Source organism: Theobroma cacao, chromosome 2 (genome assembly GCF_000208745.1).
Source record: "Theobroma cacao cultivar B97-61/B2 chromosome 2, Criollo_cocoa_genome_V2, whole genome shotgun sequence".
NCBI classification, from domain to species: domain Eukaryota; kingdom Viridiplantae; phylum Streptophyta; class Magnoliopsida; order Malvales; family Malvaceae; genus Theobroma; species Theobroma cacao.
Window position 1 is genome coordinate 10712290 of NC_030851.1, and position 23388 is coordinate 10735677.

At 37.6% G+C, this 23388-nt stretch overlaps 1 protein-coding gene and 1 long non-coding RNA gene across 3 annotated transcripts; both read right to left on the bottom strand.

The window, feature by feature from the left end:
- On the bottom strand, window positions 498-3741 carry LOC18608689 (expansin-B3). Its single transcript, XM_007043501.2, has 4 exons — window positions 3400-3741; window positions 2780-3086; window positions 2076-2205; window positions 498-1033 (listed from the first exon to the last, which is right to left on the bottom strand). The coding sequence occupies exons 1-4, from the start codon at window positions 3566-3568 to the stop codon at window positions 839-841; spliced, it is 801 nt and encodes a 266-aa protein (XP_007043563.1). The 5' UTR covers window positions 3569-3741; the 3' UTR covers window positions 498-838.
- On the bottom strand, window positions 22064-23050 carry LOC18586400. 2 transcript variants are annotated; one of them, XR_001926420.1, is made up of 3 exons: window positions 23033-23050; window positions 22299-22384; window positions 22064-22156 (listed from the first exon to the last, which is right to left on the bottom strand). It is a non-coding gene; the product is annotated as an uncharacterized LOC18586400 (long non-coding RNA). The 2 variants fall into 2 exon arrangements; XR_001926419.1 differs by lacking the exon at window positions 23033-23050 and having other exon boundaries at window positions 22299-22504.

Here is a 23388-nt window from a genome sequence, read left to right on the forward strand (position 1 = left end):
AGATTTCTGGTGGTATAGTGACTGTGAAGTTGATTGGTGGTCATTTTTTGTGAAAGTTAGATCTGGCTTTAACAATGCCAAGATGGTGTTTCAGATAAGAATATGTACAAAATAGATAACTTTATTATGATACTCTGTTTCAAAAATATTGTAATAATTAAGTTGACAATTATTATGAATATTATGCATACAGATATTCTAAGATTTCTTTGAGATATTCTCATGTCAAAAATTTAGTTTGTTACCGAATATTTTTTTTTTTGTTTTTTTATGTTAAAAATTCTCACAAGATTCAGTTATCTTGTAATTATTTTATTAATAATAATTATTAACAATTATTACCGAATCTCATTTCTTATTTTCATAATCTTGCTGATTAAAATAACGTGCTCACCATCTTATATTCTTAGCCACAAAAATTTGAACTTCAATCGGATTGAAGTATGTAAGATTTTGAATAAAGATCCTGGGAGAGGCAAGATAAGTTCGTGCACAAATTGACACACAATAAATACTAGTACTATTACATTCAATGCTCCAAATTTCATTAAAATCCATTGGGCCGCAAGCTTACATTCAAACAGGAATGGCAGTAACGATACTAAACGCACTCTCTCCTTTGGAGAGGGCTACATCTACAACCACTTGCACACTACAAAAGTAGAGAAAACTATTGAACCAAAAAAAAAAGGGAAAATAGAAATAGAAAGACCCCTTGGATGCTACTATGCTGTCCAACGATTACCTTTTCTTTTAAAAAAAAAGGAGGGGGACAACGAATACTTTTTGTGTCATGGGGACTAGGGTGCAATGACCCAATTGGTGTTACTTTCCACAGTTAGAAGAAGTTAAGGCGAGAGGTGTAAGTTGCTTTTGGCGACCAATTTCTTGGAATGACATCCCTTGCAGAGAGCGCTCTTCCTGTTGCTAGTGTTGTTAGTTTCACCGAGAATGGTCCTTTCAAGGGTCCCCTAATTATGCACCAATTTGCTCCCCATAGATGATTCATCTCTAACCACTCATTAGAATTTGCCTGCCAGCATCCATATGTCAAAAAATACATTAGTCTTTGCAATTTAGCATATGAACGTAACCCAGTTTATCTCTCAATCTAGTTTTGTTGACTTCGAGTCTTTGAACTTTTGCAAGTGTTTTTTCACCTTCAAACTTGGGAAAAAATGGGTTAAAAGCTAAGAACAAAAAGTGGCTGAGACATGGTTATTGTCCATAGGTTGTGGATACCCTAATCAGATAGTGCGAATGGAAAGCAACTTACATGCTAATGTCACAATTTCCAAACGATATTCTTTTGCCTCATGGGTTTGGAGGAAAAAGAAAAGAAATGACAAAAATAACAATAATAATAATTTTGAACATACTATAAGGATGGGACATTTTTGAGCGTGGCCTGGCCCCTATATCACATGCATTTGAGTCAAGATTCAAGAATATGTTTTAAGTAGTCCATGGAAGGAAAAGTAACAGTAGAAAAAGTGCTTTTCAGCACTTTGCACATTGGAGCCATTAGGCAAACCATAAGCACAACAATATTACTACTACTGATTAAAATAGCCTAATTGTTTGTGTAGACAAAGCAAAGGGCAATGTTTTCTAATAAGATGTCCATATGTTGGGTTAATGACATCTGATTAAGCAGACAAATCCATGATATTAGGAACTGCCTATCTTTTAAAAAAAGGTTAATAATAATTAATGATTTTAAAACATCCCGCCATTACCTTTTTTTGAGGTATGGACACTACCTTGATACTAATTTTTTGAACAAGTTTACGCAGCTTTTTTCATTGTAAATGTGAAAGTGCCTGGCTTTTGAAGATGCAGGCAAAGGCATTGTATCTTTTGCACTTTATTGATGTAGCACTAAGAATTTTCCTAAAGTTAGTCATATCTGAATTTCGTGGAGCCTAAAGAGGGGCTTTTTGCTTTCTGCTTTTGCCTTTATTGGGCCATGGAAGTCACGAAGAATTTATGCATTGAAACCAAAATAACTTTCTTCGTAAAACTTTTCTAACCAAATGAACAGTTAAAATTGTAGAGAAGAAAATAGCACTTACTTCTCTTATATGCATTGACCCAACATCTCCATCTCCATCCTCAAATTCCACCAGAAGAGATAGCCAATAATCAGTTGAACCTTCATTAACATGGAAGGCAATGTTCTTCCCAGGATATTTACACGGGGTCCTACAATTTAAATCACAATATTTAATATAAGAAAGCAATGCTGTTGGAGACAAAAGTGGTAAAAAGATTGAGGCAAATTATAACAAATTTACCGTTGGGCCTTGAATTCTTTGCTTCAGAAGCCCAAACAGGGCTTGGCTTCTGTTCTTGAATTTTTAGTGGTAAAAGGTCAAAAGTACGGTCAATACCCATTTACGTGTGAAATCGAGACAGCCGTAATAATTTATCCGGATCTTAGGTTTTTTTTTTCTTTTTCTTTTAATTCCCTCACAAAGAAACAAACTCTTTCCCACAAATATGATACGACGCTAAAGTTACGGGGCTATGAGCTTCTGGCAATTTTCATCAAAATTAAGAAAATAAAAAACCTTTAGCCATGCTGCCAGGTAGTAATTAGGGTTACAAAAAAGTTACTAGACTCCTTAGTAGTAAAAGCAATAACGGAATTAAACCCAAAATAAAACCAAGAAAGAAAGACAGGAAAAGTGACAAAATAGAAGTGACAATAAAAAAGAAAGACCGTCGAAGGAACCAAGGAATAAGAACATGGTACAGAGCAAGGCAGACCGCATACCTTCTATAAACGACTGGGAGTTCGCCTCGGTTCCTGAGCTGTGCACTCTCACCGTTTATAGCCATGCGGCCAAAGGCTGCACCACTCAGGTCGAAGTGGGTGCGGCCATTGGCGCAGTACCCTCCGGGGCACTCGTCGGTTACAATGATGGTCACGGCCCTCCTTGAGCATATGCTCTTGTCTAGGCACCTAACTTTGTAGCATGCCCCACACCCTTCCCCGCTCTTGAACAGCACTGGGCTCACCGCTCCCACCCTGGCCCTAAGTGGCTTCACGTCAACTAACGAACCGTACCCACATGCCCCTCCTGCACAAAATCACAAGAATCCTTACTTCACTCGACATTCTGTACATAAATATCCTGACACTTCAATTACTAGGCCGAAAAATCGAAGCGAGATACTTTGACTCGATAATTCACCTTAGAAAAGTAAAATTAAGACAAAATTGAGCATGAAATTTAACATTTAAAGCGGATTAATTAGCTTGAGTCGACTCGGAACTCTACTAGTCCACTCGAGAAAAACTGTAAAGCAGCTAATATAACATGCAAGAAAACCCTGTTGCAGATCTAAAAACATGTGACATTACGGGAATGGAAGCCAGTGGTGGGCAGTTACCGTCGCTACCATCTCCGTCAGGACTGCCGTACCAAGTGGCGGTGGCAGGATGCCAATGTAGGTCAGAAACTTTTCCCGGAGCTGGAACCTTACCAGACACCATCAAACACTCCAACAACACTAGGCAACATAATGCAACAACCCCAATGAATCCACGGCGGCGCTGCATTGTGTCAACTGGCGGCGCCACCACTTGTTTCAGCCTTGAATTTTGCAAAATTAAGATGAAACGCAAAAATAAAAGAAAAACTAGCTAGAAAAATGCAGGCAATAGAGCTAGCTTGTTCTGCCGACAGTTTTTAGTTGCATCGAGCATCATAGACTGAAGACAGTGTTCAGACTTCCATACATATATAGATGCCGAGGAAAAGTTATGTGTGCTTTTTTTTTTACTTTTAATTTATTTTTTGTATGACTATGGGATCCACTAGTTTTGGCTTTATTTACTTACGTGCCATTAGGGTTGAGGGGGGCCCACCGACGGTTAAGGCGTTAATTCCGCGTGACCGTACCTGGAAAGGAGCCTGATGGGTGTTTTGGTCATTTGGGTATTCGACCGTTAATATTGTTGTTTTTTTTTTTTTTAATAGGGCCATGTGATGGTTAGCCGTTCGGGTCTTATTGGTGCAGGAAAAACGATGTCGTGTAGGCATTTCAACATGCCAAAAATGGATCGCTTTGCCTTTGTACCATAAGCTACAATGTTTTGCCTCGGAACATGTTTTCTTTTTCGCGTTGTGTCCTGGAATGTGAAAAATGTTTAGCCTGATTTTATTGACCTATTTGTCTTTGAGAATTAATGAATTTATGTCTTGGATTCAACTAAGCTTTTTGGCTTAAGGATTTAGGGGTTTAAATGGCACTTGATCATAATCACATCGTACCGTAGCAAATGGAAATTTGTGTTTTTTTTTTTACTCATATTCTTTAAATTACGTGGTTTATGAATTTCACATGCAACTAATTAACGTGACTTATATAAAAATTAATTTGTGTCAATTTTGATGTACTAATAATTTAAAATTCTTTTGTACATATAGTATTATTATACTATACAATATAAAATAATCTCATTATAACCATCATAGAATTTGAATTGAAGATTCTGAAATTGAACCTTAAATTCTAACCTGGAACATATCCCCAATCATTTAGTTAATAATAGAGTCATATATTACTGACTTAAAATTGAAGTCTATTACTTGGGTTGGGAAGGATCGTTTTAATTTGACTGTGTTGTCTTTTTGCATCTTGCCGATTGTTTTCCTCAGAACGATTTATGGTTTCTTAGTCATATGTAGAAGATTTTCAGTTTTCTTGCTCCTTTGGATAAATAAAAAGTTTTAATGATTATAAAACAAATTTGAATTCTGTTTGCGCTATGTAATAAAGGGATTAAAGAAAAAGAAGGATGTGACTCAGAATGTAGTGTAATTACAAGACAGAACAAAAGGAAAGAAGAAAAAGATATCTATCATTGTCCTCTCATCAAAGATGAAATGAAATGAATTTTTGCTTACAAGGACAACATAATTATCTTGGGGCAAATTGGTGAGTAGTGGATGAGATCCATTTTCTGTTATTTCAATCCATAATTGTGCAGCAACTGTTTATTCTCCAAACATGCCCTCAAGCAAAGAATCCATAGAGATTCTGATTCTACACACACACTAGCGAGCTAGGGAGGCCAAACCCACGTGACTATATATCTTTTTTAAAAGAGACCTTTCACAAACAAAAAAGAAATATATATATTCTCCTTTTATCTAAGAGAAGAAATAAATTTGTATATCCAAGCACAGATGTCCTTGGTGAGTTGAGAGGGCAAGCCCAAGTGTTGAATTATTGGTGGCCCTATGTATCAGGCAAAAACATTGTCTAGCCTTTGCTTAATAATACCCTTTTCTGTTCCACAAGTGGACCACTCAACTCATCATGGGGGGATACACCAAACAAATGATTCGTATTTAATTTGTTTGTAAACAAAACTAACGATGTGAGCCCGCCATCTGTTACTCACTGTAACATGACTCTGACTCATATCTTAACCACACAGTGCCTCTCCAGTCCATGTACGAAGAGACAAACCTGCAAATGCCAATGCTGTGGATTCTTTTTCAAACTGAATTCTAATTAAAATTGTGGATGAATCAAAGATTTGAAATCAGATCAATTCTGATTCCAAAATCCTTATTATGCTATTGCTTCTCCATTTTTTTTAAGTTGTCAAGGGTTTGGCGATATTATTGCCACTAATGATATTGCTCCCTCCACCGAAGTTACATGTAATTTAGTGGATCAAGCAAACTTCATTTGTTGGAAAAAGCAGCTTCCTGTCACTGATGAGTTTAAAAAGTTTTGCTCTTTTGTTTGTTAGCTTCTTTTTTATTTTTATGTTGAAAATGATGGGTTTCTTTGTGGGGGCTGATCCAAGACCTAACAATTCAGGAAGAGAAAAATCTCCACAAATTTCAAGGGGGAGGAATTACTCCACGCATTTCTCAAACATAAATACGTACAAAAGAAAATGTCATCAAATTTCAAAAGAGGGTTTGCATAAAAATTCTTCTTTGTCTGCAAGCACAGACATTGCATGTGAGTTGTGACCACTTGCCCGCGTACGTCTTATTCACAAGGATCGTCTGCAGACTCTGCTCTGTTCGCACATTTTCAACTCTAGTTCTACTATTCTATTTTGGCAGAATATATATATATATTACTTCTGATATACTTGATTTCAACATTAGCATACTAGTTTTTGTGATTGCCCTGACAAATTTGCAAAGTATTTCCATATGGGTATATGCTATATTCAAAGAAAAAAAAAACCCTTCTAATTGAAGATTAATGTGAACCTGGCAAAGAAAACAGAGATGGACAAAGAAAACAAAACTTCTGAATGCTTGTTTTTTTCTTCTCCACAGAATTAGATGAACATCAATATTCTCTCTTTTTTTTACAAATATAAATTTCTTTGAATGATTGAATTGCAGCTACAATCGTAATTTCCCTAAGCTCACGCGAAACACGAATTAATAAACACTGATTGACTCCACCTGGAGTTCTCGAATGTCATGCTCATTTTCAAACTCAATCAAGCAATCAGAGTATATATTTTATTTTTTTAATTGATGCATAATGCTGCCTGTGATGGTGCATAAATTCCAATGATAAGATATTCTAAAAGTCATTGATAATCGTTGTTTGACTGGTGGTGCTTTAGAATTAACGCTGCAATGTGAAGACTTAAAAGCAATTTGCACCCAAATAATTAAATAAAGAGCAAGTGCTCTCAAAAGAAGATCTGAATAAATCTTTATGAAAGAGAAATTAAAAAAAAAAAAAGAAGAAGAAAAGTAATGAAAAGCAGTCTTTGACCGTCTGAGAAGAAAGTTCTTATCGAATGCTGTACACAAAAAGAGCAGATGAGAGAAAACCGTGGTCAGAAAATATGGCGTTGTTAACGCTCCATCATCAGCTAGCTAGCTTCACTTGTCCATGTTGGGTTTAAAGGTTTAAACCCAAATTTTCGTACTTTGTAATGAGGGCATGTAGCAAAAAGTGCAGCAAACCTGTTAATTAACAAATATTTTACAACATAAACACACACGATGGCTTAAAAAAAGTTAAGGACAAAATAAATTTTAATTATGCTTTAATAAAGAATGATTATTTGGTAGTTAAAGCAGCTACCGTTGAAGAAGATACCATGTGAATCCATTCAGCTTACAGCACAAACTGGCCTTCATTATTTTAATGCGCATACATTTAAGCGCTATTGCTCCTCAATTAACTACTATTATACACACATAAATATTCCAGAATAAAGCATGAATGAGTGCCTGAATCAAGCTTTAAGAAAGGCAAACATCCATGGAGGGGAGAGAAGGGAAAAGCTCGAGTAAAGCTATACTTCAAATTACTTTATAAGATCTTACCTTTGTTGTCATGTTTTCTGTAGCTTCTCTAGTAAAGTAGAGTATCTGGTAGTTGTAAAGTCTCTTCACGAGCTGTATGAAAAATTTATAAATCCATGCTAGGGTGCTTTGGTTATGTTTGATTTTGCATTGAGTTGTTTAGCACATGCCATTTTTGATGATTTATAAAGGGATTCCTGTCAAAGAAGTTGTGATTCTCCAATCCTGAAAGCAACAGATTAACTGACATGATTTCTGATTCACTCTTCACCTAGTTAACAGACTTGATTAGATCAATGTATTCTCTAAGCTTTTTTTAAATGAATCAGTTGCCTGTGCTTTTCTAACCGAACTCGATTTATCAGAATCCAAAATTGGAGCCACATCTCACCCATTCTAAAGTAATTTCCTCTCCCCTAAGGTAAGCTGCATTTCATTTCGACAAGAGTTCATTTTCACATTTTTTACCCTGTCTTTTACTCGAGTTTAGGGGATATTTTTTTTTTAGCCTTTAAAAATAACGTGTTTTTGTAAATAACTGTTGGGATACTTTTAACTGTTTTTAGCCACCAGAAAAGATTTTGGGATAAAAATGCCCTTAATGAGCCGTCTTCGTTAGCATGCATTATCAAACAGGTAAAAAATGGGAGAAAAAAAATAAATATGCAAAGATTGGTTGTGCAAAATACCTAAATTTTTTTTCTGAAGGTTGTGCAAAACAAAATAATGTTGCATGAGATGGGTTTTCAGAGATTTGGGACATGACATTCAGATAATAAGAGAAGAAATATATTAAATTGAACGAGGAACCGGTCGTCATGAATGGAAAGTTTGGCTAATGATGTGAAACCAGAAATCCTTGATACGATGGTGAATTGAAAGGAGAAAGATGTGAATCCAAAGCAGGAAATGGTCGTGCTATAGCAGGACATATGTTAGATGGCTGTCGCAGGGCAGGGTTTAGAGTTTGTGAAACGTCATGTTGGGAATGTGTGACACGACACCGCTCAGAGTTGGTGAGACTCCATGGAGGAAATCTGTGAGACGCTAGAGTTAAGAGTTGATGACAGGCCATGGTGAGAATTTGTGATACGGCAGCGTTCAGAGTTGGTGAAAGGCCATGGAGGGAATCTGTGACACGGCATGGAGGGAATCTGTGACACGCCAACCATCAGAGTTGGTGAGACGCCATGGATTGAATCTGTGAGACGCCAAAGTTAAGAGTTGGTGACACGCCATGGAGGGAATCTGTGACACGTCAGCGTTCAGAGTTGGTGAGTCGCCATGAAGGGAATCTGTGACACGCTAGAGTTTAGAGTTGGTGACATGCCATGGTCATGTTTAGAGTGTGTGACACGGCATTGCTTGAAAAGCTGACACGACATTGCTTGAAAAGCTGACACGCCATGGTCATGGTTTAGAGTGTGTGACATGGCAGTGCTTGAGCAGTTGACACGTCATGGTTTGAAATAGAGAAAGGAAAAAAAAGTGGGCAGTTAACGTGGTAATCGTTTGGACTTCCACTGAATTAATTCTCTTTTTCAGAATAAATAAGAATATTAGAAGGCCATTTTTCATTTTAAACAGTTACTATTCAGAATTCGTAACGTTTGTATGATTCATTTCTCATTCTCGCCGGTACCGGAGTGTTCGAGAAGGCTCTTTGTAAGCGGAACAAAACCACAACACTAGCAAAAAAATGTCGGCCATGAATGAAGAGGTCAGTGAGTCTCAAATTCGCAACATTCTTGTGTTTGTTAATTTTTTAGTTTTTTCTTGGGTTTGTTTGATATGTTCAGGTTTTTTGTTTTGTTTTACAAATGTTTATATTGTGTTTTCTTGCTGGTTTGATGGTTGTTGTGGTTAAGTCGTAATGGTTTTAGGGGTTTTGGGTGTTTACCGTGTGACGTCATTATTATTATAGTTAGTTATTGATGTGTGACAGCATTTTACTTGATACGCATAGCGTGTGACAGCATTTTACTTGATATGCATGGTGTGTGACAACATTTTACTTGATATGCATGTCGTGTCACAGAATTTTACTTGTTATGCATGGCATGTGATAGCATTTTACTTGATATGCATGGCGTGTCATAACGTTTAACTTGCTATGCATGGTGTGTCACAACATTTTACTTGTTATGCATGGCGTGTCATAACATTTTGATTGCAATGCATGGCGCGTCACAACATTTATTCCTTATTTATGTCTTCAGTGTACCTTGTTGCACATGACTGCTTAACTCACTGGTGCATGTGTGCTATGTTTTGCAGATCCAGCGCAGACAGTATGAGGATCTTGACAGTTTGCTGATCGTGCCGAGAGAGAAGTGGGCGTTCAACGTTGCAATTAACACCCACTGTAAGTGGTCGCAGCTGCATTACATCACAAAGACTCTCTAATAGAAAGGGGAGTACGATCTAGTTAAGGGTACCTGCTTCGGAATGCTCCTGAACGTTTATCCACAAGGGTACTTTTGTGCCGGTCTCTTGCACAGCATCATGATTTGTCAGATCACTGAGAGCCAGTCAATGGACCACGAGCTATGGTTTGCCATTGGCAAGAGCAAGGCGCGGCTATCAAAGCAGGAGTTCTGCCTCATCATCGAGCTGAAGTTTGGTCTAATGCCCGATGTGTTTAGACGATCGTACGAGGTTGCTGCGGAGGGAATTCATGCAAGATACTAGAACGGGCAGAACAACGTTAAGCTGTAAGCTTTGTTTGATACCTTCATCGGGGGTAACTTTCAGCGACCAGGAGACGCGACCAAGATGGCATTCGTCTTGATCGCGAATAACATTTTATTTGGTCAAGACTACCATAGACGAGTGACGCCTTGGTTGCTGTCATTGGTGGAGGACATTGACGCTTGGAATGTCTTCCCACGGGGACACTATGTTTGGAAGTTGACCTTGGATTACCTTTTGAAGGGGTTCGAAGTTCCTGACTTTAGCGTGACAAAGGAAACTCGGTTACTCTACAACATTTACAGATTCGCATGGGTGATACAGGTACTATAACGTAACGTTTTTCAGTTTCCTTTCGAACAAAAAATTTATGGGTGCAGTCGTTTATGATTGACGGTCTGATAATGGTTACATTTGACATGCAGTTTTGGGTAATGGAGGCAATTTCGACGCTCGAAAAAATAGTTGCCCCCTTTGGTCCAAAGGACAACGTTCACCCACGAATGTGCAAATGGGATTGCAATCAGAAGCCAAAAGACTTCTACAAGGCAATTCAAAAGTTAGAGTCATCTGACCAAGTAAGTGAATAGCTACTAATTTTTACGTTATATTTGTAAAATAATTTTCCCTATTCGATAATGACAACATTTTATTTGTTTATTTGCAGTTGTGGGCACTGGAGACGTTGGAACCCACCGCGAATGAGGCCCTTCGGGAGTATTTTGTGGACCTTGATGTCCCATTATCTGAGGGCCACGAGTACGTGCCAATAGGGCACATGGAGGATCGGTCGGATTGGGGCTTAGGTGCGAGGCAAAAAAAGAGAAGCTTGAATGAGAAAATAGCCTTGGTGGCACGAAACAGATGCGTACCACCGCTGCTTTAGTTGATGAGTTGATGGATGAAGGGGACGACCATGGTCAAGGTAGTGAACATCCGGTAAGGACAATTATAATGGTTTTGTGTTCTCCAATTCCATTTGTGATTATTGAATAACATTTCTGTGTTTGCAGTTGGACCATGAGCCGGCAGCTCTAGAACCACCCACTTGTCCTCCTCAAATGCAGAGTGGAAACGACAGTCGGTAAGATCGGTTCTAACAGTTTGTGTTCTACATTCTCACATATGTTTATCGAGTAACACAGTAATTTCTGTAATTGCAGTTTACGAAAGACACGACAGGTCCTCAAGCACCGATCGGTCCAGCTCAACCGTAAACAGCTAACGAGCCAACAATAAGGATATTAAAATTGTAACGGTTAATGTTCAACAATTTCATACATGATTATTGAATAACACAATTATATATGTAATTGCAATTTACGAAAGTGACGACAGGTCTTGAAGCACCGATCGGTCCGGCTCCACCGCAGATAGCTAACGAGCTGACGGTAAGGATATTAAAGTTGTAACGGTTAATGTTCAACAATTCCATACATGATTATTGAATAACATAGTTATATATGTAATTGCAGTATGCGGAAGCGACGACAAGTCCTGAAGCAACGATCGGTCTGGCTCCTCTGCAGACTGCTAACAAGCCACTGGTTAGGATATTAAAGTTGTAACGGTTAATGTTCAACAATTCCATATGATTATTGAATAACACAGTTATATATGTTATTATAGTTGACCCAGTCAAGAACAGTCAATGAAGGAGCAGTCACAACCCGCCAGCTCCAACGGATCATGCACAAGCATGAAAAAGAGATGTTGGAGCTAAAGGCTTCAATTCAATTATTGAGTGTAGCAATGCAGATGCTTGAGGATCATATCGTTGGTTGGATTCTTGACGACCTTAAATCACAAGTACGTTATTCTATCTTTGCTTGTATTTTGATGGTTTACGTTTAGCAACTGTTTAGACTGTGTTTTCTTGATGGTTTGATGGTTTTTGGGGTTAAGTGGTAGTGGTTTAACTGGTTTTTTGTCATTAGCAGGTTAGGCATTTGTATTATAGTTAGTTATTGCCATGTCAGTTTTAGCGTGTCACAACGTTTGATTTGATATGCATGGCGTGTCAGAACATTTTGCTTGTTATCCTTGGCGTGTCACCAAGTTTATCTTGTTATGCATGGTGTGTCACAACATTTTAATTGTTTTGCATGGCGTGTCACAACATTTTCCTCGTTATCCTTGGCGTGTCACCAAGTTTATCTTGTTATGCATAGCGTGTCACAACATTTTAATTGTTTTGCATGGTGTGTCACAACATTATCCTCATTATCCTTGACGTGTCACTAAGTTTATCTTGTTATGCATGGCGTGTCACAACATTTTAATTGTTTTGTATGGCGTGTGACAACATTTTACTGTTTATGGTTTGTGGTATTTTATGAGGTAACTAATGGTTTTTTCAATTTTGTAGGGCGGTCCATCTCACGGTGCTGGTCTGGAGCACGATGATGCTGATGATGGACAACATCATGAACCTGGTGTTGACATTGACGATGACATTCTTGGTGCTGACGGAGAGCACGTAATTCATGTCGATAACATCATCGAAGAAGTTATGGCAGTGGATGTCACCCTTCAGTCAGCTGATGCTGAAGGAGACATCTTCCTCCGACCGATGCATTCGTCGACGCAGCAGCATGAGCTATTTTTTTTTTATCGTGGGAGCACTCTTGATACAGTTGAGATACGGTCATCGTCACCAGAGTCATCTATTGTCCATCATGGTGCAGTAGAAATTTTAGACCCAATTGAGAGGGCACGGTTGAAAATGGCGAGCAAATACATGGCAAGCCCATTCGTCGACCCCTTAGTGACCCGTCGAGATGTGAGGGATAAAATTGTAGAAGACTACGAAGCTTTCAAGAAAGAGGAGTCCGCGAGGTAAGCTCGTAAATAAAATTGCAAATATTGTTTTTTAATGAAATAGTTATCCACCAAGACTTATGAAATTCATTATGTTACATATGTAGGCGTAACGTCGGCATCTTAGAGGATCAAGGGGCTGACTTTTTCATAACCTTAGAGGATCCCAATGAGGAAATGACAAGTGAACATATCGACACATGCCTCGGCCTACTCTACAAGTGAATGACAGGGCCGAAGTGGAAGCTGTACACTACCTGTGCATGCGTGGTTGACACGATATTCTTCGTAAGTTTATTTGAAAATTGTTCAATTCTATAAATACTAAGTTTTTTATTGCATGAAGTGTAAGGTAATGTTTACATGTTTCATAGGACACCATCCGTATGCTACACACCAAATTTTGAACAGAAGATGCCCGAGCCATAATGCAAATTTCAGATGAGTTGTCGGGCTATGTGGAGGGTGAAAGGCCAACGTACACCAAAAAATGGGAAGATGTGGATTTCATCCTCGCGCCTTGCAACGTTGGTGGGCATTGGGTGGTTGCATAGATCGACTTGGTTAGGTGGACGATCAAGGTGGTGGACTCAGCAAGAACTTCGGATGCTAAGGATAACGGAGTTCGTGCGAGTCAGATGACACCCTTGACAACAATGCCATTCATCTGCCACCAAGTCGGTTATTTCAACAACATACGTCAAAAAAGACGAGATTTGATGCCGATGCCATTGGATATTCATTTACCAAAAGCTAAAGTGCATCGGCAGAATGATAGTGTCAGTTGCGGTATGTTCATGATAGGGTACATTGAGCATATTTTGCAATCAGAAAAGATAGAAATTAAGCAGAATATGATTGCAAAAATGCATCGGCAATATGCTCTGAAAATTTTTTCCAACAGTTGTGAGAGCAAACCCTGAACACATAGGCCCTTGTTTGTATAATTTTTTTGGTATACAAAAATTTTTGTATACAATTCATTTTATACACATTTTTTGTATACACAATTTATTGTATACAATTCATTATAAACATAAATAATTCTTTCTGTATACACAATATACTTTGTACAATTATTTTATACACAATTAATTTTTTGGCCTATACACAATTATTTTGATACCAAGAATTTTTTTCCTTTTCTATATACAATATATTTAATTTGATACACAGTCACAAGAAGTCAGTGTTTGACGCCATAAACATGATACCACTCAGCGTGTCCCCACATACATCTGCTTGCACTCAGCGTGTCACCCTAAAAATCTGCAATAAGTCAGCGTGTGACGTCGTAAATCCACTAACACTCGGTGTGTCAGCCGATAAATCTACTTCCACTCAACGTGTTAGAACAATTGGGCCATGCCGTGTCAGGCCATAAATTTCCAGATACTCAGCGTGTGACGCCATTAATCTGCTTCCAGTCGGTGAGTCATAAGAATTGGGCCGTCGCGTGTGACCCCACGATACTGCATCAAGTTTGCCGTGTAACGCCATAAATCTGCTTACACTCATCAGGTCACAATTGTGAAACAGCAGGGTTAAGAATTTATGACATGCCACGGTTAGAATATGTGAGAAGACTGTGACACGTTATTGCTTCAACAGCTGATACACCATGGTAATCGTTTCGAATTCCCCTGAAGTTTAAAAAAAAAACCGTTTCGACTTTAACTGAATTAATTCCTAAACCCTAAATGACTAAATGAGAATATGCTAAGGCCAATTTTCATTTTAAACACTTATTATATATTGTAGAAATCATAAACAGAGGTGCCAGGATCACTTTAGGCGAATCCGATTCTGACGACGACATATATAATTCCCATTGATCAGAATTAGCAACTTGTAATTATCCCCCGGTCACTCCGATGGTCTCTGCACTCAACCCAGGTTGGCATTAATTAATTTCCAAGTTCGTCGTCTTTCTCTTCCAGGCACGCCGGCTGCACCAGCCCAACATTACATTGATTAACATTGAATATATAGATTTTTCCATCCATCTAATTGCTTCCAGCATAAAATTGTTTTGTATCCATCCTCCTTTATTTTTCCAGTTGTTTCCAGGCCAAAATTTTATCCTACCATTATAAAATAGTACGTCTAAATTTACACACCAGAACTTGTTATGCATGACAGGTCAGAACAATTTAATTGTTATGCATGGCGTGTCAACACAATTTACTTGTTATGCATGACGTGTCACAACATTTTACTTGTTATGCATGGCGGGTCAGAACAATTTAATTGTTATGCATGGCGTGTCACAACGTTTAACTTGTTATACATGGCGTGTCAGCACAATTTACTTGTTATGCATGGCGTGTCACAACATTTTACTTGTTATGTATGGTGTGTCATTTCATTTTTCTTGTTATGCATGACGTGTCACAACATTTTACTTGTTATGTATGGCGTGTCATTTCATTTTTCTTGTTATGCATGGCGTGTCACAATATTTTATTTGATATGCACGGCGTGTCACAACAGTTTACTTGTTATGCATGGCGTGTCTCATATTTATTCCTTGTTTATTTCTTTTCTATACCTTGTTGCACATTATGGCTTAACTCACTGGTGCATCTGTGCAATGGTTTGCAGATCCAACGCATATAGTATGAGGATCTTGACATTTTGTCTGCTTGGTCATTCTATGAGGCACTTTTAGTTATGGACTTTGTTGCCAAACATTTCAGGCAGATAAGCAAATACATGGCTCCTGTCTGATGGAGATTGTAATCGGAAACATTTTTACAAACAATGTAAGAATGTACTTTAACACGATCTTGATCAGACAGAGGCCTTGACAAGCTTATCTGCCTGAAATGTTTGGCAACAAAGTTCGTAACTAAAAGTGCCTCATAGAATGACCGAGCAGACAAATCCATAAAGCAAAACGAATTCAACTACAATTTTCAGACACATTTAGTTAGGCGGTCAAGTTGTCTTCATTCACAACACACTCTACATTTTCAGACATTGTCCTTCGCATTGGACAGTTGTTGCGTGTGTGACTGGTTTGTCTGCAACTTGAACATGCTTTGGGTCGACGCAGTCATGGAGTCGTCGATTGACTTGGAGATGGTGCCAGATTTGTGGATGGAATTGCAAATGGGGATGGGCAATTCTGTCTGTTATGCCCGTACCTATTGCATTGCGAACATCTTCGTGCTCGACTGCCTTCACTAGCTGATGGAATCCTTCTCCTCCTAAGTCTTCTTGCTTGGCCTCGCCAAGGTGGGGGCAAGACGACAATTTGTTTCACATGAGGGAGGATATCCCACTCACTAGGATGCCCTACCGGCCTAATGGATCCTGAATAACTCTCCACGAAAACGATTGTCTTATAGTAGTCAGCGCAGAATTCAATGGCTTCACGATTGCATTTACTGAAAAACACTAAAAACTCAATCTTCAAGCACAATGTAAATGCTATGTTAATTACGGTTCAAATAAAAAATAAAGATATTCTAACCTTATTGCTGCAATGGCATGGCTACATGGCAGTAAATCTGTTTGGAACTCACAACATGAACACGTCTTCCTGGACAGGTTTACAAGTCCGTCCATCTTTTCGTCTTTAACTTCGAACTTCACTCGATTGATAGGCTTAACTAGAAAGCGATGCGCATCATTGAACCTTTTACTCAATTACCTGGCAACCCAAGGGCTGAGGGGCGTGGTCACTTTGACGATATCTTCGTACCGTTCATGGAACCAACGCTAGAACATGTCTCTAATGAACTCGATCAAAACAGTGATCGGCATTTGTCTTGCATGCTTCAAGCATGAGTTAACACATTTCGCAATGTTGGATGTCATCATTTGGTATCACCTTGCCGGTGAACATGCAAGTGCCCATTTCTCAGACCCTATTCTTATAAGGTTCACGTGGGCACCCAAGTGAATCTGCTGTATCTGGTTCATATGTCCGTTGAAATCGGCCACCTTATAGCAATCTCAAGTAAGGGTGAAAAACATACAAACATCGTCGCGTTTGAACTTGTTTTTAAAGTTTTTTTTCAAGTGGTAACTGCATAAACCATGGTGTGGTTCTGGGTATGCATTTTGGATTGCTTTCTTAATTCCGAGATGTTGATCAGAAATGAACATAGTGTTTTCAGGACAACCAACCGCATCACGCAACTGGCTAAGAAACCACGTCCACGAGTCTTCATCCTCAACATGGCCGATGCCAAATGCAACTGGATATACGCACTCGTTCACATCTTTGCATACAACGACAAACAGAACACCTTTGAACTTGCCTTTCAGATGTGTCGCATCAATTACAACTGTAGGACGCATTACATCCCTAAACCCCCGAATACAAGCCCCGTATGACTAGAAACAATATTTGAATCTCTCTTCCTCATCAGTAGCCACTATAGTCACTGTGCCAGGATTTTCTTGTTCCAACATTTAAAAATACGATGGTAGTAGTTGAAATGACTCCTCCGATGGATCGAAAACAAGCCTTTCTGCATATTCCTTCGCTTGTCAAGCCTTACCATATAAGCATTCCAATCCCCACTGAACCCTCATCTCACAAATTATGTCCTTAGGTTTCAATGCTACTCCATTAGCCCGAATCTTGTGTGACATAAGTTCACCAATCATCTTCACACTCGTAGTTGGAAACCGCCCTTACAAACCATCAACGGTACAGGTGTGTACTTTGTGGAATGTCCGAACTTTCCAATATTCTCCTCTATCAGGTAATTTCGTTGCACGAACATTGAACTTGCATGCCTTGTCCTTGCAACCAACCTCATAACGAGCTTTACATGACCTTTTTACTCTTATCGCAAACTTCTATTTTATAACCAACATGTTCAAAGCTCGTTTCAACTCGGCCTTCGACGAAAACATTCTTCCTTTGTATAAACGATCTTTGACACATGTCGACTCCTCAGTGGTAATTATTTGGAAAGAGAACCTTTCTGCATCTGCAATTACTCACGTACGAGATATCCCTGCATTTCCCTTTTCCTTATCACTGTCATCGAGCAATGTATCAAGGCAACGAATCCCGTTCTCACCAGCGATGGGTTATTGTATATGGGGTCATCACACTGAACATCTCCTACATCAACACCTCCAACAGGTTCCGTTTCGCCTTTAACATTATTGCAAATTGGAATGTCACTATCATAAAGGCAATCATCGTCTGAACTGTCACCTTGCGATTGTTCAAGCCCATCATTTGAAGTGTGATCAAATCTATCTTCACTTACAACGAACAAATCCTCATTTCCCTTATCAAATGTAGTATTATACTCCAGCGTCGCAATGTCACCCTCTAACCTCACATTGTTGTCCTCAACTATCGTATTCTCATTTGACAATGGCATTACACACTCTACAGTTTCACCAGATCGTTGCACATGTTCAAGAGAAGCAAGAAATTGGTTTTATGCACATCCTGATCGGAATTGTGCAGCCAACTGTTCTGTGAATGTCGTCTGTCTACCGGGCTGCACAAACTCTTATGCATACCTCAATTGCCATTGTTGTGGGTTACGGACCAAATGCTGTGGTATATGTGAAGCATTGTAAATCTCATTTTGATTGAGTTGATTACCATGTTGTCCAACTTCTCCATGTGACATAACATTTGTTTGGCATCCCTTAATGTTGACATACATAGCCGAAACATTCCTCTGTTCTAGCAAAATTAATGCAACATTCTCATCGTCCTTGATAATTGGTCGTGATAGCTCTCCGGGTGTACTGATCAATGCATGTAACTCAATCTCGTCAATTTTTGAGTTTACCCCAATAACATCTTCAACCAGCTTCATCAAGCCCACAAACGACAAATCATTCCTAACCCCCTGCATTCGTGACTCACCACCCTTGTAAATGCCATCTACCCACTAACCACCGTGTCTTATCACAAGTCGCATAATTGGAACCCCACTGAAATTTTGAAAAAAAAAATATTGTCAATCATTTTACACAATACATGCCATGATCAAAAATTTGTCAGTCGTGTTGTTACATGCCATGCATATAACGTAAAATGTTGTAACACGCCATGCATATCAAGTCAAATGTCGTGACACGCCATGCATCAGCATCGTTACACGCCATGCATCACTGTCGTGACACGCCAATCACTGTAATTACTGACTGGTTACATCAACATCCGTGACACGCTAAAAACCCAAAAAACCAGTTAACCCACGACATGCCAGGAACAGCCGTGACACACCAAAAACCCATAAATTCAGTTAACCCACCACACCTTAGGAACAGTCATGACACGCTAACAACCCAAATAACTAGTTAACCCACAACATGCCAGGAACAGTCGTGACACGCTAAAATAACTCTAACTCATGTTATAGATGCGTGGCGTGTAACAACTCTGGGTAATGTTTCTAATCCATCTAATCATTTACATCAAATGTTTCAAAAATTTAAGTGTGTTGCAGAAATAAACCCAATAACATATACCTTGATGTCATCTCTGCTATAGGGTGTGTTAATCTACGATAATGCGGCCAGATGCTGAGAGATAGATCACAGCCTGATGACGATGGTGCTCAACAGAGAGTTGATAGAGCTCATACAGTTCAAAGATCTGAGAGAGCTGACAACGATGGTGTTCATCAGAGACTTGCCAGAGTTGAGACAGAGAAAGATGACCGAGCCCAAACAGTTGCGCGCATTTATTTTTAATGTTTTTCATTTTCTCTCTAACGGGAGGTAGATGCCTCAAACAGTTAAGCATTTATTTGAAACGATGTTTTTAAGGGCATTTTGGTCTACTCATATTTATTTTTGGGTAGAAACAGATAACTTTATATGGGTAGTAATTTCTGAAATCACCTTATCACGAGGTCCTTTTCTCACAATTTCCTCTTTAGTTTATTTTATAATCACCAAAAAAAAAAAGAATGCCTTACAAGCCCTCTTCCACACACAAGACGTAGAACATATTACAAACTTGAAGTGAGCAATAAGATGCATAGCTCCAAGGCCTTTGCATTAAAGAACAGCCTAACTGATTGTGAAGGAAGGGAAACCGGCCATGTTAGAAAGGATAGTGCTCACTAGTTTGAGAATTGTTGCTTACCTTGAATATATTTACTTCTTTCCGGCTGTAGTTGAGGGTTGAGGGAATTGTGAATCTCACCTTGATTATGTATTAAAATAAGATTAAGAATCTTAAATATTCACACTATTTTCAATTAGTAAAATATTTTTTGTAGGATAAAATCTTGAGACTCAATAGTTTAAAGTGAAAGATATTTATTATCAAAATCAACTCTGAAATACTAGCTATATGTCACTAAAAATAATATACCTTCATTGAAATGGGAAAAGATGTGACTATCCAAAAGGAACCGTGAAATTTTCATCAATTATGCATTAGAATACATTCACATCATCTTAACTAACTGCCACATTGATTATCATACATATACAACACGTTTGTTCCTCTTTATTCCTAGCTACTATTTGCTCCCCTTGTTTGGTTGGCAAGTTGGTAAAAGATAGCAATTCTTATTGCACGTTTGGTTCGCGGAATAGGCAGGAATGGAATAGAATTGCTATTCTGTGAAAATAGAATAAAGCAGAAATAGAATATAATAGTTATTATTTTGTTTGGTATTGTGAATGGAGTAGAGCAGGAATTGCTATTATGACTTATTGTAGTGTTTGGTTGGTAGAAATAAGATTGGAATAAGAAAGGAATAGGTGATAAAAATACAAAAATACCCTTGACCATATTAACAATTATTTTCATAAAAAAATAAAATTATCCTTATTATCATTTAAATACACATTTATCCCAAAAGACAATTATCCATCATAATTATATTTTCTCCCAATTACTAAAAATAATTATAATTTAGTCACATATTTTTATAAATGGATAATTATTTAAAATATAATTTAATTATATTATATTTTATCCATCATAATCAATTAAATTTGTGTATAGATGTTTTTTTTTAGCCAATTCTTCATATATTATGAATCATTTTCCAANAAATTAAATTAAAATATAATTTAATTATTTATATTTTATCCATCATAATCAATTAAATTATGTGTATAGATGTTTTTTTTTAGCCAATTCTTCATATATTATGAATCATTTTCCAAATATTGTTTAGAAAAAATATCAAAGAAGAAATATTTGAGAAAAAAATGAAAATACTAGTAGAAATAAAGAATCATGTTTTTTGATATATTAAATAAAAAATCATATCTTTGAAATTAAAAAGATAGTCTTCCATTTTTTTCTAAAAAAAAAAGTAAGATATGTCTTTTGATATATGAAATATAAAATCATATCTAGCTAAAATTAAATGATGACCTTCAATTTTTTTTCCCAAAAAAATGTAAATTATGTCTTTTGATAGATTAAATACAACTTCATATTACCTTTTAAAAAAAGAAGAAAATCATTTCTTTGAACCCAGCATTTGATGCTGAGGAAACATAAATGGCAAAAAGAGAAATAACGTGTTTTTCAATTTAGATAAGCATTCCATATCTGGGAAGAAAATGACAATTTACAAGCATAACTAAAGTATATTAGCATGGAGATGCTATAAATTTACCTGGGTATACAACTCTAAAGAAACATAGTTCACACACAAAGTACACAGTTCCCTGTCTTATCAATTATAAATATATTTAGTATAACAAAGTTGTAGTGAAATTGTTTATTTTGGTAAAAAGTAGCAAACTCCATTTGGTTCATGATATATCTCCTGCAAGCAGAAAAAGACAAGTGAGTTTTTGGGTATAGCACCAGGAAGTGGCAGTGGCAGTATTTTTTTGAATCAGTTTCAACAATAAGTTATTTAACTTTTGCAAAGATGCTTTGAGAATGGCATTTAAAACAGTATTTACTTACAACACTTCAGCCTGAATAGGAAAGAAATGGATTTATAATTTACTTTAATATAGTATCACAAAACACATATAATTACTTTAATATATTAGACTTTAGGCTGCAGAGAGATTAAAGTAAAGACTCATTTTATCTATATATATCAAATGATAAAACTGTTTCATTTTAATTCTTTGAACAAACTATAATACTATCAAATACATACGAGATAAAGCTTCAGTCAAGTTCTTACCATTGGCTCTACATAAGCAGCGTTAAGAAAGAATTTCTCAGGGCTTTGGAGGGCTCATGGACTCTTCACGCCCCTCTGACTCCATCCTCGTGGCCTTCAACCATAATTTGTGAAACATATCTAGAACAGGTTTCATCATGCCATTCACATCAGCTTCCCCAAGACCTTTAGCAATAGTGGAGAACTCAAACATCACCGCCTTACCAAGATGACTAGCTGCTCACAAGATAAAAGTTTACCAATTAAAAAAGATATTAGAAAAATATTTTATTTGTAAACAAAAGGAAATCCTTCCAAGCAGAAATGATTATTTTCGAGCATGTGTAATCTCTATATACTCTGCTACCAAAAAAACAACCTGTTATTGTAATGTTCGCATAGAATGGATCAAAAGATGCCACTTTTTTCGTATGTGTACTGTATGATGCTGGTGTAGATGCTAGTCTACAAAAGGAATATTACATCAATTAACATAATATGTGCAAACTCAAAAAAATTTTAACTAGAGGATAAAAAGACAATAAACTACAAAGGTAAAATCAATGAAAAAAACTGCTGGTATGTTTTCACAAACGAAACAAGTACATTGGATGATGATATGCTCTAATACAAAACAAAGACCCTAGTACTACCATTAGTGCTGCCATCATTGTAACTTATAGAAAAAAACCTTCCAGACTCCAACAGAAATCAAGTGTTTCAATCATTTGACATGCTTGTTTATTCTCTTCATATTGTGTACTAATTGAAAGTAGAGAGACTAAAGATGGTATCCTCTAGGGTATAGTAGAGAACCAACTAGACAGCTGTAGAATGAAGGGCCCTGGCGGGCAGTTAGAGGGAATATAGAGCGGGTTTTCGAGTAGGTGCCCTGATTACTGGTTTTTAATCAACAAAAAAAAAAATTCAAACAACAATTTTTTCCCATAAATTCCAACTACTCAGAATTAAAATTCATAAAAATCACAAGTAAATCAAATCTACTAACAATAAAAACCCTTAAATTAGATCTACTAACAATAATCACAAGTAATCACAAAATCACAACAATTAAATTAAAATTTTGTTGCCTGAAGGATTTGAAGCAACTACCTCGACTATGGACGGCTGAGAGAAAGGGGAAGACGGGTGAGAGTGGCTAAGAGAGAGGGGAAGACCAACTGAGAGAGAGGAAGAAGACCAACTAAGAAAGGAGATGAAGACGGGGGAAAGGCGACTGATAGAAGAGAGGAAGACGGTCGAAGATCGGTTGAGAGAGAATAGGCTTTTCAAGGGAAGAACGACTGAAACTGCTGAGGAAGATGGGGGAAGGAGGAAGAGAGAGAAAAAAATTACATTTTATATGGGACAAAGTGGTGATTTTCTTAATCAATTAAGGGTATTTTAGTCAAATTACATTTCAAACTTATTCCCCCGATCACGGAATAGATAATACGGGGGGGGGGGGG